The sequence below is a fragment of the Triticum aestivum genome, chromosome 1B (assembly GCF_018294505.1).
Source record: "Triticum aestivum cultivar Chinese Spring chromosome 1B, IWGSC CS RefSeq v2.1, whole genome shotgun sequence".
Classification (NCBI taxonomy): Eukaryota; Viridiplantae; Streptophyta; class Magnoliopsida; order Poales; family Poaceae; genus Triticum; species Triticum aestivum.
In genome coordinates this window covers 308,555,425-308,572,589 of record NC_057795.1, presented here as the reverse complement: position 1 = coordinate 308,572,589, position 17,165 = coordinate 308,555,425, and the positions used below count along the sequence as shown (strand labels likewise).

General features: G+C 45.4%; 2 protein-coding genes across 2 annotated transcripts; both read right to left on the bottom strand.

Moving 5' to 3' along the window:
• Window positions 1–1,194: 1,194 nt before the first annotated feature.
• Window positions 1,195–3,376, bottom strand: LOC123078339 (uncharacterized). The gene has a single exon (XM_044500813.1). It carries the CDS (start codon window positions 3,374–3,376, stop codon window positions 2,450–2,452), a length of 927 nt encoding a protein of 308 aa, XP_044356748.1. The 3' UTR covers window positions 1,195–2,449.
• Window positions 3,377–8,115: 4,739 nt separating this feature from the next.
• On the bottom strand, window positions 8,116–14,919 carry LOC123121111 (probable phosphoribosylformylglycinamidine synthase, chloroplastic/mitochondrial). The gene is made up of 4 exons (XM_044541045.1): window positions 14,456–14,919; window positions 13,357–13,451; window positions 9,068–13,272; window positions 8,116–8,390 (listed from the first exon to the last, which is right to left on the bottom strand). The coding sequence occupies exons 2-3, from the start codon at window positions 13,420–13,422 to the stop codon at window positions 9,073–9,075; spliced, it is 4,266 nt and encodes a 1,421-aa protein (XP_044396980.1). The 5' UTR covers window positions 13,423–13,451; window positions 14,456–14,919; the 3' UTR covers window positions 8,116–8,390; window positions 9,068–9,072.
• Window positions 14,920–17,165: the final 2,246 nt, after the last annotated feature.

Sequence of the window (17,165 nt, the reverse complement as noted above, 5' to 3'; positions counted from 1 at the left end):
GGGCGCTGCCATTGTTCAAACATCCGCGTTGGGCTTCTTCCTATTCCGGCTGTGGCGGTCGTCTCCAGTCGGACTGATGTGTTCCATTTGTTCCCTCCTTGGTCCCTTCCTTGTTTGTTTGGGGTGTTCGCGCGCAGGTGCCGTCCGATTGAGTGCCATCAGGTTCATGGCGCGCACCAATTTTGGCTCATTAGCGACGTGAGATATGAGTGCCGACTTCTCTGGCCCTTTAGTGATGGAATGATGGTTCTTTGATGATTTCCCATAATATGAGTACATTTAGGAATTAGAATTGCATAACTGACTTAATGTCGATATGGAGGACAGGAGGAGATTGTTGTCGACCAGTTATGTGCCAATTTTTACCACAGACTACCAATTGGGTTTGTTCTATAGAATTGATTTGCTCTAGGTTTAAGCTTTTCAGATCTGAGGTTTATTTTATCATGTAAAGTAACTTTGGACCTGGTTCAGAACATTTATCGATAGAAATAGGTTGATTGGGGAGAGGGGCGATTTGGTGCTCGGGCCCAGATGCACCCGGAATCCCTGGCGTTGATGGGTGCATGGGGATGCTGGAAAAGGTAGCTGACGCGTCAGAGTTGGTTCACCGAATAAGAAAGATACGCAGGATATACGGTGCGCTACAGTGTGTATGGGTGGGCCTTTGACGTACGGGGCGGGGTGAGTCCGTCACGGAGCGTTTCTGAGCCGCGGTACAGAACGGCTGGGATGTTTAGACCAGGTCGTTCGTCTTAACCTGAGCCGTCACTTGTGGGGTCCGCCCCCCGGAAAAGTTGTCGGCGGATCACGATGATTGTGGTCGTTGATCAGTGTGACTCATTCCCCCTTTACAAATTGCTCCAGATACTGTCATTGTGTAGGGTATTATTTTTGCCTGTATCCCTGCTGATCCAGCAGTTGTTGTTATTTAATTACAACCCGCTAGCAAATGTGTGTCTTTGTGCATGTGGCAACTGATCTGATTCGCAACAGGAAGTCAAGAACCAGCTGAGCGGCTTGGTTGGCTTGCTGAACACGGGCGGTCTGAGCGGAAGTGAGCCTACCAACATACACGTTCTGGAACTCAAGAAAGGGCATCCGCGGGACATTTGTGGTTGTTTGGATTAGGAGAATTTTTTTTTTGAGAATCACCGGGGGGGGGGGGGGGGGGGGAGTTTCCCCGCCTGAATATATTGCTCAAAGTGGCCAAAAAGCCTGAGTAGTGATCCAGTTTGTAAGGAAAACCGGATCGAAAACCTTAACAAATTGACCCCGTTTATAAGGGAAACCGGGCCGAAAAACCGAACAAGGCATGACCTAGCTGGCAGACATAAGACATCACCACGAGAGACACAAGTAGATGTGGGGTGTCGTCGAGAGATCACAATACCAGGACTTTGCAAACAGCTGAACGCATCGGCGGGCATACCGGCCCCCATGGCACAACTCAGGAGCAACCATAATCAACGAGTGTCATCCCAGACACGAACCTTGACTGGGGCTCCGCCATAGAAGAACGGAACGATTAGCAAGTTTGAGAGGCATCTTGCGCCATCCTTGAGCAAAGATGAGTCGAGACAACACCAAGAGCACGAAGCTCGCCGCAACACAACGGTAACCATGAGATAGTCTTGAGCAATCATCACCAACCTGAGCCGCACGAGAACACCACCACCGTAGACGAAGAGCTCCAATCAACCGAGACCATCCATGAATCCTCAAGGCTATTGGTGCAGCCGAAGGGCAACGAGCGACCGAGTCCACACCCGGACGAAGAGTCACACGCAGCCGAGTCTACATCACAACAACGGCACCGTCGGCGAAGCCGAAGGGCATCAAGTAGCCGAGTCTACACCTGGATCACTTCACCGTGCACACCAGCGTAGGCCGGCCGCGCCACCACCACCACAACACACACCACCATCGACCCCAGTCGGCCGCACAACCACACCACCAGATGCAGCACCACCACAGACCGCAAGCCAGCCAAACACCACCCAAACCTCAGGTAAGCAACATGGAGCAACGTCTCCGAAGACAGGCACCACCAAGGTGGTAACGACGTGGTGGACGCCGCTGCCGTCCGATCCAGGAGCTGGATCTAAGGCTTTCACCCGGAGAACGAACAGAGTAGGCGAAGGAACCAATGCATCACACAACGGTACCTCCAGGGAGGGATCCGACGCTGCAGAGCGCCGCTACCGCCGATGCCGACCGAAGCCGACATAGGGCTTTCGCCCGTATCATCACCCTCGTCACCCTTTTGCTGAGCCACGTCGCTGCTGAGACCGGAGCCACCACAGCAAGGAGGGGAAAACCTCCTGCTACGGCGGCCGAGCGCCTGCCGGACTAAAACCAGACCGCCGAAGCAGCCAACAGGGGTGGAACCGAGCAAGGCGCGTCAGGGAGTGCGAGATCCGCGGGAGGATGGGAGCAGAGGACACACCTAGCCGCCCCTGACTTGGATATGGCAGGAAAGAGAGAAGTGGCTGGACCACCGGCCTGGCCCCGCCGCCACACCACCCGAGCAGCCGCAGACGGCGCGACCACCACGCGCGACGCCAGGGAACGCGGCCCTGACGCCCACAGCCGGCCGCAGGCCAGGATCCAGCGCGCCAGCCAGATCCGCCGCAGAGAGGGAACGCCCGCGCGCGCCACGCCCTGGCGCCGGCGAGCAAGCCTCGCGGCACCACACCGCCACCCTGCCCCAGCGCGCACCGCGCCCCTCGCCTTCGAGCACGGGAGAAGTCGCCACCGGGACGACCCCGACCACCCGGCACCACGCGTCCGCCGCGGGATCTCCCCGAGCCACCTTCGGAGGCAGGGGGCTGCCGCCACCGCGGTGAGGCCAGCGGTAGCGGCGGAGAGGGGCGCACGAGAGGTGGCCGCCGGCGACGAGCGAAGTTTCCCCCCGAGTCGCCCAAGCGGAGCGACGCGGGGGTCGAGCGGAGCCGGCCCGATTAGGAGAATTTGAGTAGGGTCTTTTACAAAACTGTGTTTTGGGTGAAATCTTGTTCAGGTCCTCGGCGAGCCACCCCTCCTCCTCGATGCCGCCAGCCGTGTAGTGCACAACACACACAGGAGCAGTGAGCCCGGGCTGAGGTAGTTTGATAGAGCCAGGCCGCAGAACAGTAGCGAGCCGGCAACGGTGGGCATGTTCTATGGGAACAATTTGTAGCAGAACTCCATCTGGCTCACCTGATTGAACGCCTTTGAGACGCCCAACAACGCAGCTCACGGCACTAGCTAGAACGCCAACTGCAGCGACAGGATGCAGCTGCACGACACAGGCCGTTCTAGCCAGGACGCTAGCGGCGATGTGCAGCGCCCGGCACTGAGCATGACCACGGCAGACAGAACCATGCCGATACATGGCTGGACTGGTTCTACATTTGTATTGTTTCTTGCATGCACAAATTGGTATAGGTAAAGGTCTCCGATGATGGTCATGAACATGACTACATGAGCACTACATGTTGATATTATCACCTTGTCGGAATCTGTCTCCTGTCTACCAGAGACGACGGATTGATGTATGAACTGTTTTTTGAGGTTTGCTACCTGCCACAGACATCGGTGCAATGAGCAGGGCATCACATACATCGACTCCTTCGCTGCCGGCACGAGGCTTCCTTGCATCCTTTCCTGAGGCCAAGTTCTTTTTATCCATTGATTAGTAGTTAGATTAGGCAAGCAAGGATTCATTTGTTAGACCATTTTCCTAGTTTATAGATATTGCGCTCTGTATATTCCATCTATCCAAACGAGCAAACAATTCTAGTAAAAACTCTTTATTATCCAAATAAACGAGGATGAAGATGCGCACATGATTAGCGTGCGAAAGTGCCGGCGCCCGGGTAGGGGAAAATGGCCAGGCCGTTTGCGGAGTGGCCGTTTGGGCGTCCGTTCAACCAGCATGGATCAGGAAGGCACAGGGCTAGTCCCGGACCTTGCGGAACGTGCTGTTCCGGCATAATAGTAACGACGCCTACCCCTCTTAATGACACGATGGGCCACTTATTTTTGTTGCTGCTACGGTGCAGATACTGCTTGGAATACCACTAATGGCGCGGATCCACATGCATCTGGGCGGTGATGATATCAGGTGCATCTGAGACCGAGCTCAGAATTGCATTTTCGGTTGATTGGGTTGCTTTCCTTCTTCTAGGTCTTGCAAGTGTGTCCTCATCAAACAATTTAGCTTTATCTTGCTTGCAATTTTTCACCTCACATGTGTCTTCCTAGATTAGATTTGTTTGTTATCTTCAGGTGCTCCGATTTGATATATAATTATACATTGTCTGTCGACACCCTCTGTAAAACTACACATCCTGGCTATATCTTAGATACAAATTGTTTCTTACATAATTGTTTGCTTGTTCCTGCATTTTGGGTGCCATATTTTGTTTGTTACTGTTGGGGTCGCCTCTTAGTCATTTCCTCACTCTTCTTTATTCAGATGAGCTATAACATGGAGGTAAATTTTCTGATATTTTATTTACGAAGAGGTTTATTAAACTTCTTGTGACTGAAACTGAATATTACTTTTTTTGCTTCATTTATCAGAATAATGCCAAACAATGTCTTTTCAGTCATGAAGGGATCAGGATGCATACTCTAGCCAGTGTGAGGGTAATAATAGCCAATATTTTCTTCAAGTTCTTTTGATCCTTGAAACATCAGCTCATGCCTCCAGCAATGACGATGATTCAAGTGTGTACAGTTTAGTGCTTCCATTACCTCTTGATGCTTGGTAGGGAATTTTGTTTCAGGTAATGATGGGTGTTGTTGTAGCCTTAAGTGGTGCTTGAGGGAATACATTTCTTGGTATCAATTTAGTCACGGTTATGAAACCATGTGTATAGATAATTATAACTGAACATATATGTCAGGTTTTGTGTACAGTCTTCAAAAGTAGGCAATTGATTCTGCTCTATTGGAGATGCAGTACATTATCCACATGCTCTCTCTCTCTCTCCCTGCACTCTTGTGTAGTCAAACTGTAGCACATTGTCAAAAGCTGCCAAACTGTTGTGTTCAACATGAAATTAATGTCTAAATAATATGGTGTTAGAAGCAGTTCTGTGATGAAAACTTAGATGAAAAGATTATCCAAAGCTATCAGTAGAGAGTGGTTGCAGATGATATTTGATACACGGTGTGTGGGGTAAGGCAACTCCAACATTCTACCACTTGTTTGATTGATCCAGAATGCTTATATACTGAAAATAAGGCAGTTTAGGGTGACAACGTGCGTTTTTTCTGACAAAACGAATAGGCTTGTGAGTCGTCTAGCGTACCATCCTACTATCTTTCAAGACATAGTACCCCTTTTAGTGGGTTCTTTTTTGAAAAAATGTCGATCTTTAATTTTTCTGGATGTGCTCTTGCATGTGCATTTGGATTACCAACCAAGCCTAGATGAACTATATATTGCCAGGTGATAGGACATATCTAATTTTCACATTAATTGCCTTTTGTTTTCTTCAAAACTAAATATACTTAAACTTAGATCATTTCATATAGATGTCCAAAGGATAATACGGCTAAAAGAATCCAATTTCTTTGTTTTTTTAAGTAGTTTAAGAGGAAAGCATTAACATATAATAGAAATGATTATCTGCCATAGGGTGATGCTGGACAGCTAAAAAGCTCACAACCCTGGAAAGAACGGCGCGACAAAGACGCGCGTTCCCTTCTAGTTGAAACGGTAGCTAGGCGTTGCATGGCATTAAAGCCTCATATATTGATGACCACCATTCCGCAACGACAACTTCACCGACGGATAGTTTTTCTCCTCCCGCCTTCATCATGCTACAGCACATCTCTTATTTACTGTCCCTCTCATGTTCATCTCATATCTCTCTCCCCCCCCTCAATGTGTCACGACAGTTCATTGGCTCCTCCAGCACCTCTACTCCTCTAGCACGGGGCACGGCCATGGTGTAGTGTTTCTATAGAAAATATCCCAATCTCGAGCTGGTCTGCGTGAGAGTAAACCAGTAAGACTGGAAACTACTGAAGATTGAGAGCTGTTGTTCTGTTCGAGGATCCAAACCCAGCCAGAAAAGAAGTAAAAAAAGAAACTCCACCAATCCATACTCTAGACGCACTAAAAGATCTACTAGCCTATAAAAAGAACATCAGCTGAACGCACTACTCCATACTCCACTGACCCATACCACTAATCCCCGTCGGGGAAGCTTAATGCCATGTCGACCTTCTCGTTCTTGGCTCTCCAAGTGGTAGGTTGACAATGGTTGTATAGTGAGGTCTTGGGTGACGACAGGTGCATGCTACAATTTGTCAGTAATTTTAGTTTTTGCTTCACAAAATAACATTCTATTATGCACTTTGCATGCAGAAGATAATGATGTGTAGGTATCCCTGTTCATGTTTGGGATTTCCAGAACATGCCACAGTTTCCTTTATTATTTTCTTCATATTTTTTTCTGAACAGATTTGTCGACAAAATGTTGGAACGCTTCACTATGGAATACTCATCTTCCAAACGCATCCGAAGGAGAAAAATATCAACTCCGGCTAGCAATAGAACAGAAGGGATGCAATTTTCATCTGGTCAAAAAAGGTTGCTTTGGCAAACCTGCTATTGCAATACAAGGTTGTGGGTGAACATGCATATGAAGAAGAACTGGAGCAAACAACTTTCACCGTCCGACGAACTTGATCCCATGTGGTTGACGAGAAGGTCCATAGCAGCGGGCTGGGTGAGTAATTTATATTTAACTAGGAGCAGGCCTCATTTACTACGACCCAGGTGACCAACATTAATTGCATTGAATGGTAACCTGCGGCCGTGCACCCTGATCATAAACACCCACGTATTAATGTTGTGTACTACCTCCGTCCGGGTTTATTGATCCTCAATGTATTTCGTGTCAAATTTTGACCATAGATTAAACTAACAAAATATTCACGCATGTCACCATATATTGTATTTTAGAAAACTATCTTCAAATACGAATCCAATGAGATAATTTTTCTTGACATGCATTAACATTTTGTTAGTTAAATCTTTAATCAAAATTTGACACAAACTACAAAGGGACCTATAAAACGGAGGTAGTATTTGCTAGCTTATCCCTGTGTATTGCCACAGTATCTAGTTAATCACTATATTAAGTGAGAATCGCTAGCATCAATGGTCGGTCAGGATAACATCCTCTCATGGCATCATGTTCCAAAAATTCGCGTCCACTTTGATGTCAAAAAAAACTGAGACAATACACATAGTCAAAATACTTGAGAAGTCTTAGAGAAACTAGTACACCCATGTAATCCATAGTCAAAATAAGAACAGCGATTGCCTGGCTAACTTTGCTAGAGTAGTAGAACGGTTACGTGGATTGGCTCGGGTCCTCCGAGAGTTCTTGAAGTAGTGTCGGACATTGTAAGAACCTCGTGATTGAGTTAATACAAGTATAGAATCGCCTACATATCAGCTAACTCAAAATAAAACTGCATCAGTCACTTTCATCAAGAGCCCTTAGATCTTCATCCAACGGTCAAAAACAGATAGTGTTACCCAGTCGTACTTCCTCGCGCAGCCGCCAGTCCCCCCGCGGCCGGCGGCTAGCACCGCCTCACCCTCCCTCTACCTCCCCCACCGCGCGCTGGCCACCGCCCCAACCATCCCTTTAAGCTCCGTCGCACCTAAAAACAACTCAGGCGATCCCTTGCACCCCCACCCTTAAAATAGATAACGAGGCCGTGGTTTTGCCCTAGGATAGATGGTGGGGCTAGTTTCTCTCCGGCGAGGTCCAACCAACAGGGGAGGAAGAAGGAAGAAGGAAGAAAAAGAAAAGTGTCCAGCGCGAGGAAAAATCTCAGGCACCTAAGAAATAGCAAATCCATACAAGTTTTAATCCCGTAAAAAAAAGTAAGATACGAGGTTAACAAGTCAAACTACCCAGCGCTAGTTAAGCTCGCGAGCAATGAGCTTTTGTCAACAATGTGTAAGTATTGTCCTCCTATGGATACCCCAAACTGAAAACATAATCCCAAATATGTAACGGGAACACTACAAAATGGATATGCTCGGCAGAAAGAAAAGCTGACAGATGCATTTTATGTTGCCGGACAGCTAGAGCATGGTATATTGGTATTATTATTGGATAAAGGTGAATGGTTGCAGAAGAAGCATATAGCTCAATTCAGCTAGTGAAACATAATTATGCTCGCAGGCAGCGCCTGTACAGGCACTGTCCAATTGAGAATAAATAGCACAGATATTCCAGCTCAACTCAAGAACTGAGAACTGATGTCTGTCACCCTCACCCACCGTGATAATTTCACAGGCATAGTATTGAGTTCTACAGCAGAATGCCCAAGCTCTAAGCAGACATACGGGCCACCAATTTTGGTCCCTGTAAGTTCGAGGATAGGAAAGGTAAGTAAATATTTAGGATTTCGAACGTCAGATTTTTTTAGCATGGCAAATCGAACGCCAGAGATGGCAAATTATGTTGTCATGAGGATGGCAATTTCAGTTTTTTGCCAGGAATTGCCATGGTTGCTAAAGGAAATTGCCATCCCCGCGACAACATAATTTGCCGTAAAAAACATTTGATTTGCCATGCCTATAGTTATATCTCAATTCCAAATATTTATTTCGTGACAGTATTGTACGAGACCTCGTGAATAGAAGAACATAATACAATCCCTAGCACCAATTTTTTATTCTTTCTATTGCAGTGAAGCACTGAGCTAGAACATGAGAGATCCTGGATGTCTAATACAACTAATTTTTTTTTTGAATTTTAATATGAGTAATTATCACTGCATCAAATAACAAAGTTCAAGCGCGAAGCGGTGTTCAAGCTAACACGGTACTACAATGAAGATCGAACTAAGAGGAGAAGTTACCAGGAACTTAAAATAGTACGGATGCCATTTACAGAATGAGTGGCTTAGATGTAGACGAGAGCAGCAGACTGTCTAGTTAAAGGACCAGCCAGAGATCTAACTATAGGCAACCAAAAGTTTTTTTTTAACTATAGGGAACCATAAAAAATGGTGAAAATGTTTCAGGAGTATGATTTACCTTATCTATGAACACCATTCTCTTGCATTCTGGAACATGCGCAACCAAGGACTGGGACCACTCTTCTCAACCTGCCACTCCTTGGGATACCATGGGTATTGCCACATCATAAAGGAACGCTCTGGGTGTGGCATCAGCGCAAGGTGCCTTCCATTAGGGGAGCAAAGGGCCGCAATACCAAGCGGAGAGCCATTAGGGTTGAAAGGATATACCTCTGTGACGTTATTAGCATCATCGCAGTACCTCAGAGGGGCCAGATTAGATTTCACAACATCAGACAAGACATTTTCATCTGGGAAGAAGGCTCTACCTTCACCATGAGCACTCCAAATGCCCAGTGTAGAGCCTTCCATACCTTTGAACATTATAGAAGGAGAATCCCCAATGGCCACACTGATAAACCGACATTCAAAACGGCCAGATTCATTGTGAGTGAACCTTGGCTGGGACATGTCTCCACCTGCACCAAGCGAGCCTCCAATATCGGGTCCTGGTACCCAACCAAGAAGAGCCATGAGCTGACACCCATTGCAGACCCCAAGGCTGAATGTGTCTTGCCTATTGTAGAACTCCTGGAACTGCTGTATGAGGGGCTGGTTGAACCTGATAGATGCAGCCCAACCTTTCGCTGAGTCAAGAACATCTGCATAGCTAAATCCACCAACAAATGCGATCCCACGGAATTCCATTAGATCAGCCTTCTGGTTCAAGAGATCCGACATTGTGATGTCCCACGGTTCAAAACCAGCAGCATGGAATGCAGCAGACATTTCCCTATCACTGTTGCTCCCTTCTTCGCGAATGATGGCAACCTTCGGTTTCGAGGATGCAGACAGTAGTTTCTTGTCTGTGAATTTGGGCGTAAAAGACAAATGCCATAAAGGGGATGTTCGGCTTTTTAAGCCTTCTTTCTCAAGCTTGACACAAGATTTCAGCCGCTGTAGCTCCTCAAGCTGAAAGCTTGTTTCCTCCCACAAATCTCTGAGGTCTGAAGTTCTTTCTTTCAAACGCACCTCACCATCAACAAGTAGCTCTATTTCTGGTGCTGCAGTTACTTCTCCTATCACATCAGCAGAAACCCCTGCTGCATCAAGTTTTTGCTTCACTAGATCAAGGTCATCCAAATGCACTTCAATTACAAGACCAAGCTCTTCCGCAAAAAGTGTTTGAAGAAGGTCATTATCTTTTGATTCTATGTTGAGGTTAACACCACAGTTACCAGCAAATGCCATCTCAAGAATAGTGACAATAAGCCCACCATCACTAATGTCATGACCGGCAGAAATCAGGCGCTCACTGAGCAATTCTTGAACAACCTCAAAGACCTTTTTCAAGTAAGGGACATCTTCTATGTCTGGGCAGTCATTTCCAATTTGATCAAATGCTTGTGCGAGAGCAGAACAACCAAGTCGTCGCTTTCCTTTAGCCAGGTCAACATGCAACAGAACCCCATCCTTCCCAAGCTTTAGATCTGGAGTAACAGTCAAGGTTATATCAGGACATGTCACATAAGCACTGATAACAAGATTTCCTGGAGCTTTGACTAGCTCGCCATCACATTGAGCTGCCATAGAAAGACTATCCTTTCCTCCATCAATTCCAATACCAAGTTGAATCATGCAGTCAGCCATTGCGACAGCAGCATCATACATATCTGCTCCCTCTCCATCAATCTTTGCAGCATACATCCAATTGCCACTTGCTTTGACGTCAGCAAGAGATGTAACTTTAGCCCAAACCAGATTGGTCAATGCCTCCCCAACAGCAAGCCTTGCCATGGCCTCAGGATTAAGTAAACCCTTTATCGGTTGTTCTCCAATGGCACAAGCACCACCTGTCAGATCTGTGTAAGTCTGTGCAATTACAGCAACATCAGCAAGTGGAAGTTGGAGAGGGCCAACCGTCTGCTGTTGTGCAACAAGACCTGTCACACACCTGTCAACCTTAGTGGTCAAGAAACGCTTTGAACATACAGAGGGAAGCTTCAATACTCGCTTAAGAACATCCATCAGTGTAACCTCGGGTGCTATGTCTAAGGGCTCACTCGATCGAGAAACGCGCTTGAATTCAAAGGTCTTCTGAGGCATATCTCCTAAAACCTTTTCAAGCTCAAGATCAACAACAGGTGGTGGTGGCGGAAGGCCACTCAACTTTGCATGCTCCACAGCAGCACCGTCAATCAAAACAATTTTTCCACTACCATCAATTTCACCAAGGACAGCCATTGAAACTCTTTCTCTCTCACAAAGTGACTGCAACAGGTTTCTACTCTCAGGCTTCACCAATAATGCATCTTGTTCCTGGTATTCAGCACCCCAGATCTCCAACACAGACAATGTGTGATCACCAACAACAATTGAGCGGATGTCAATTTCAGCACCCTTAGGATAGATTATTTCTTTCACAACATTGCAGTTTCCTCCAGCTCCCTGATCATGAATGCTGATGATTGGATTCTTCTCCCCCATTTCTGCACATGCCCTGACCACACGATATAATTTCTGTGCCATCTCAGCATCTCCCCGCTGAACTGCATTAAAATCGAGCTCTGCATCATTCTGTCCGCTAACCATACTTGAGGCAGCACCACCACCCATACCAATTCTGTATGCTGGACCACCAATCTTCACGACTAGCATGCCAATTTCTGGATCCCCTTTCGATATGTGTGCATGGTCAATCTGCCCAATTGCTCCACTGAACATTATTGGCTTCAGCCATTCACGGCGCTCCCCATTTGGCAACCTAGAACCAAAATTTCTTGTAAATCCCTGAATTAAAGGCTCGCCAAACTTGTTCCCATAGTCAGAAGCACCGTCGCTAGCATCAATAAGAATCTGCAATGGAGAAGCTAAGTTTGATGGGTATGAAAAGGATGAATCCTCCCAAGGTGCGTATGATTCTTCAATTTGAAGGTTTCCAACACAATAACCAGCAGTTGAGGCAACAACAAATGAACCTTTTCCAGTGGCATGCGTGTCTCTTATACGACCACCTGCACCTGTTTCAGCTCCTGGGTAGGGTGCCACGGCACATGGAAAATTATGGGTTTCTGCTGTGAACAGAATGCCCAGTTCACGCGTCATAAGGGATAACGGTGAAGCGGAACCAGGTAGTGCTGGACGTAGGTGATTTACAAGGGTGCCTTTTATTGCGCTCGAGTTATCCTTGAATCCAATAATAGAGTTATTAGGGTTAGCTTTTAAGGGACTCTTTACTAACTGAAACAAAGTACTTGGCATGGTCTCTCCATCTATCTCAAGCTTTCCATTAAAAAACCAATGTCTGCTGTGCTCACTATTGGATTGCGCTATGTCAAAAAGTTCCACGGTAGTTGGATTGCGTTTGATGTCATCTCTGAAGAGGTGAGTGTAGTACTTGATATCTTGTTCATCAAAAGCCAGCCCCATTTGAAGATTTATTTCCTCCAGTGCTTCCCTTCCCTTTTCCATGACTGGTATAACACTGACAGGTTCTGGAACTACATCTGACCGGAATGATGTGAGCTTGCTAGGATAAACACACTCTGTCATCCTGTCATGAACCAGAGCAGCAAAGCTGTTGAGTTGGCTTTCATCAAGTGGGTCACTACCAGGCTGAAGGCACAAAAGATATCTTCTAGACCTCTCCAGGCGAGTTACTTCCATTAAAGATAGAGCTTTACAAATCGAGACAGCATTAGTCGAGAAAGCTGTCGAAAATGTCATCCGGGGACCGACCTCAACAAGGAAGGAATAAGGACTCATAGAAACCTCCTCCTCCAGAAGGCTCCCTGTTTGTAAGTTGTCAGGTTCATAAGTTTCTGCTAGGAGCCACTTAAGTGTTGCAAGCTTCGCAGAACTTAGTGAATCCTCCAACTCAACATTGAAGCATTGCTCAGTCTTTATATCAATAATATTAGAAGAAACCTTTGCCTGCACTTTCCTGAGTAACTCCTTGGCCTCACTCTCTTGAAGAAGTGGTTTGCGATAAAAGTGAATAATCCTTGAAACTAATTCCATGTCATCGACAGATGCCTCTATCAATGGACTATTAACTCCCCTGGATACTGCGGCAGTGAGAGGAGGCATTGTTCTGATATTTGGAACAATAGCCCTTTGATTAGGTAAGCGGCAAAGATGACGTAGGTCCAGGCAATGTCGAACCACTCGTGGCCTTCTCAAGGGAAGGTGTCTTGTGGAGATAAAACTACTCCTTTGTTTTCCCTGGTACAAAAAGAGAAGAACATGAGAATGATTACATGCCGAAAAGAGAAGCATATTTAGTTGATAATTCAACTGGGTGCATACCATATTACTAGGAAAGCTTTGAAGACGTAGCATATTGCTTCCTGTCATTTCAGCATGAGATGCCATATTCACGAAACCTAAGATCCTCCAAGAACCTGTGAACCACCGAACAGGAAATCAGGCATTGAGCCGCTGAGCTTAACTAAAGTTAACTCTACAAAATTAAAAACAACAAAATTATTTTGTGTCATTAGCAAATATTGAACTCAGGAATTTATTTCATTATATTTTTACGATGTAAGCAAAAAAGATATATGTACACACATACACATGTCAAGACCAAGGTCAATATGTTTGTTCATTGTTCCAGGATAGAAATCACGTTTAATGAAAATACAGTGGTCACAAATATTTCTCAGGACATGAAAACCCCTTAGGCTGTGCAACGAGAAACAAACAGCTTGCTTATTTTATCGAAATATTCATGAAATTTTTAGTAGTTTCAGCATTCACACACTCACATAGACAGGGTTCTTTCATTGAATCGGAGAGTTCTCTTATATGAAATGAATAAAGTGGGTTAAAATCATAAGAGGGTCTATCAAATGCAAGATAGTTCAACTGTTTTTTGAATGGTCAGATAGTTCAACCGCAGCTACATGAGCGATTCAGCAAACCACATTACCAACCACACACACAGTGGCGAATCCAGGGGAGGGCGGGCTCAAAGTTAACAGTGAGGAAAAAAAGCCATTTTCTCTCAATCCTTTAGTTCAAGTAAGGTCGAATTTTCCAAGAATACTACTGGGAACATGTAATATTTGCAAAAAAAAAAGGATCTGTTTAGCAAAAGATCCAATATCTCATAATCCTATAATTCAAATAAGCTAAAAAAATCCTAGATTACTAGGTACATGTAGTGTTTACTGGATCTTTCTAGCAAAATAGCCATAGTTTTGAACCAACATGTTTGACCATACTGTGTTGGGTTCGGGAACAACAGAAAGACATTTGAATTACTAGCAAAACAACTGTGCAAAGTCTTTCTATTCATTTCTACAAATAAGAACAGAAATCAATTGAGATGGACTAATTACAACAACTACTAACTAGCTAATATAACTAGTTGCCACAGGATCGGTTCTTAAATCTTAACAACCTTCAGAAGTTCAGAACAATGGCAGCAGCCGGACGACCAGAGCACGGCGCCGGAGCCGTTGACAACCGCAAGTCGGCGGAGGAAAATAGGCAGAGCAAGCCCCCCGCCGTCGCTGACGGACAAGATGGGCAGTGTTGCCGAACTGGTTGCAAACGGTGATGCCGCCGGGTGCCTGCACGTGGTTGCGTGGGTGACCACGGCGATGAAGGGGACTAGGGGAGGTCGGCTCTCAGCCGGTCGCCATCGGGAACGGCGCGAAGACTGCGGCCAGTCAATGCTTCCGGCAGCGGCTACGTCTCTGATGGCGTGCGGACGGCTAGGCTAGGGACTCAAGGTGGTATGGAAGAAAGGGCAGCGCGGTGGAAGGAACGGAGACGGGCGCCGGCGACTCGAGGGGCGGCGCACCTGAGCGCGTGCGGGCGAGGCGGCGCACAGCGAGGACAGGGACAGCAGTATCGGGACGAGCGGCGGCCGAATAGGGATTCTTCACTGCCTTTTGTTTCCCTTACTTATTCTTGGGCCGTTGGAGTTGGGCCTCTGCATGATTGGGCCTCTGGCCGACGAGGCGCGTGATTCGGCCTACAGCTTCTCAGGAAACAGTTTCTCTGGAGCCCCTCAAAAAAAAAGAGAAAACGTTTTTTTCTCAAAAAATAAACACTAGAGAAAACGTTTCCCCTCACGTTAGGGTTTTTCTCCTCGTGGCGGCGACTCCAGCCGCCATTGAGATCGACCTTCCCCTTCCTTCCTCCTGTCGGGAGCAAGAGATAGGGACCACCGCTCAGCGACAATCTTCATCAAGCAAGAGCTACAAGATGAGCGAGAGGGCTTCGGCCTCAGGGTCAAGCTCGGGGACAAGTGATGTGGATGCGATGATACATGACTTAGGGCTCAAAGAGGATGATCTAGTGGACGTGGTGGTGGAAGAAGACGAGCCGCCTCGAGAGGTAACTCGATAGATGGCGATTGCGCGGGTGCACAGAGAAAAACCCTACATCTAGTACTGTTTTTTCAGAAACCTGTGAGTGGCTTGGGATCTTGCAAACAAGGTAAAAATATGGACACTTAATTTGTATACACCGCATTTTCAATGCCTGGGAGACTGGGAACGAGTCATGGAGGAAGGACCATGGACATTCCACGTCAATGTTGTTGTCCTTGCAACATATGATAGGTTCACAAAACCATCGCTTGTACTACTAGATTCCATTGAGATATGGTGTCTCATCCATGCTCTACCTGATGGGGGAGGTGATGGTTTTGTACTACAAGTAGTGATGGTGTTGGCATATTTGGTACGCCAGCCTTACACAGTTAATGGTCGTGTTGCTTTTTTCTAACACGCCACAAGTTTGTGGGCCTAGTTGTACTAACCATGCATAAATTAGTGGTGACATTGGATTTCTATGAATGCCGTAGGTAATTAGTCTAATGTTGTGATTCCTCGTACGCTAGAAATAATGTTTGCCTTTTTATTAAAGTAAGAATATTATTTGAATTACTTTCATCATGTGTTTCAAGTATTTATTAATTATACTGGTAAAAAATCTTGGTAATACTATTATTAAAATAATAATATTTATTTTATAAATGGTAAAAATTTATATTATATTTTAAGTATTTTAGTTGTTTTACCTTTTTATTATTTATAAATGGTAAAAAATTATATTATATTTTAAGTCTTTTAGTTGTTTTACCTTTTTATTGTTTACAAATGGTGAACATTTTTATATTATATTTTTGAGTCTTTTATTACTTTTTGAGTCTGTTAGTTGTTAAAGTAAGAATATTTATTATGAGTCTTTTATTATTTTGAGTGTTTTTATTATTTTTTGTATCTTTTGGCCATTAAACTAAGAATATTTATTTCGAATATTTTATTATTTTGAGTCTTTTTATTATTTTTGACTCTTTTTATTTATTTTTGAGTCTTTTCATTGTCTTTAGGTGGTGGTGTTGCTTTAATATCTCTTCTAGCTCACTGGCCTATTGGGCCAAGCCCAACAACGCGTCTGACTTCAGCAATTTCTGTTGCTGAGGTACACATCTACACCTCCCCCTCTTAGTGTCGGATGTCGTAGAATAAGTCAATTCGTTTTTTCCTCTCCTTGAGGTTAGCCCGGTTTGATTCCCAATGCTAGGGTTTCGTTGACGGAGACCACGGTAGGCGACGGCGACGAAGACGCGGGCAGGTGATGATGCACCTCGGCTCCAATCCTCAGTGAGCATCTCCCTCCGATTTTTCCAATAAACGCCACGACCATTTAGGAGCCACATCCATTTAGGATTAATTATGTTCAAATAGCTCAATTAGTTGCATATGGTGGTCCTTTGGTGATCGAATAGCACAATTAGGATTAGGAGAGACCTGAACTAGGTGTAGAGCATCACAAGTTTAGATTGAAACCTACGAGATTGCAGCAAAAAATTAGTGGCAAAAACATACTCAGCCCCATTTGGATACAAAGGATTTTAAAGTATTATTAGAATACTACTATGGTTTCTAGAAAAACAATAGTTTTAAATAATGTGAGGTGTTTGCCTATACCAACAACTGTAGTTTCATAAAGAGTGGTATTCCTGGGACAGTGTGTTTTTGAAGTATTAAAAAAGGAGGTCCGACCTCTTTTTTGTCAAACTGAGAAAAAAGGCTTGTGTCATCCTGTCCTTAACTACCATGCAGGTTGGTTTGCAACTTGTAAGCACAATTAAC

Excerpts from the sequence above, each read along its gene's own strand:
- LOC123121111 (XM_044541045.1), bottom strand. The coding sequence starts at position 13,422 with ATGGCATCTCATGCTGAAATGACAGGAAGCAATATGCTACGTCTTCAA. Across the intron at positions 13,273-13,356 it reads AAAGCTTTCCTAGTAATATG|GGAAAACAAAGGAGTAGTTT; the intron begins GTATGCACCCAG and ends TTTTTGTACCAG.
- LOC123078339 (XM_044500813.1), bottom strand. The coding sequence starts at position 3,376 with ATGTATCGGCATGGTTCTGTCTGCCGTGGTCATGCTCAGTGCCGGGCG.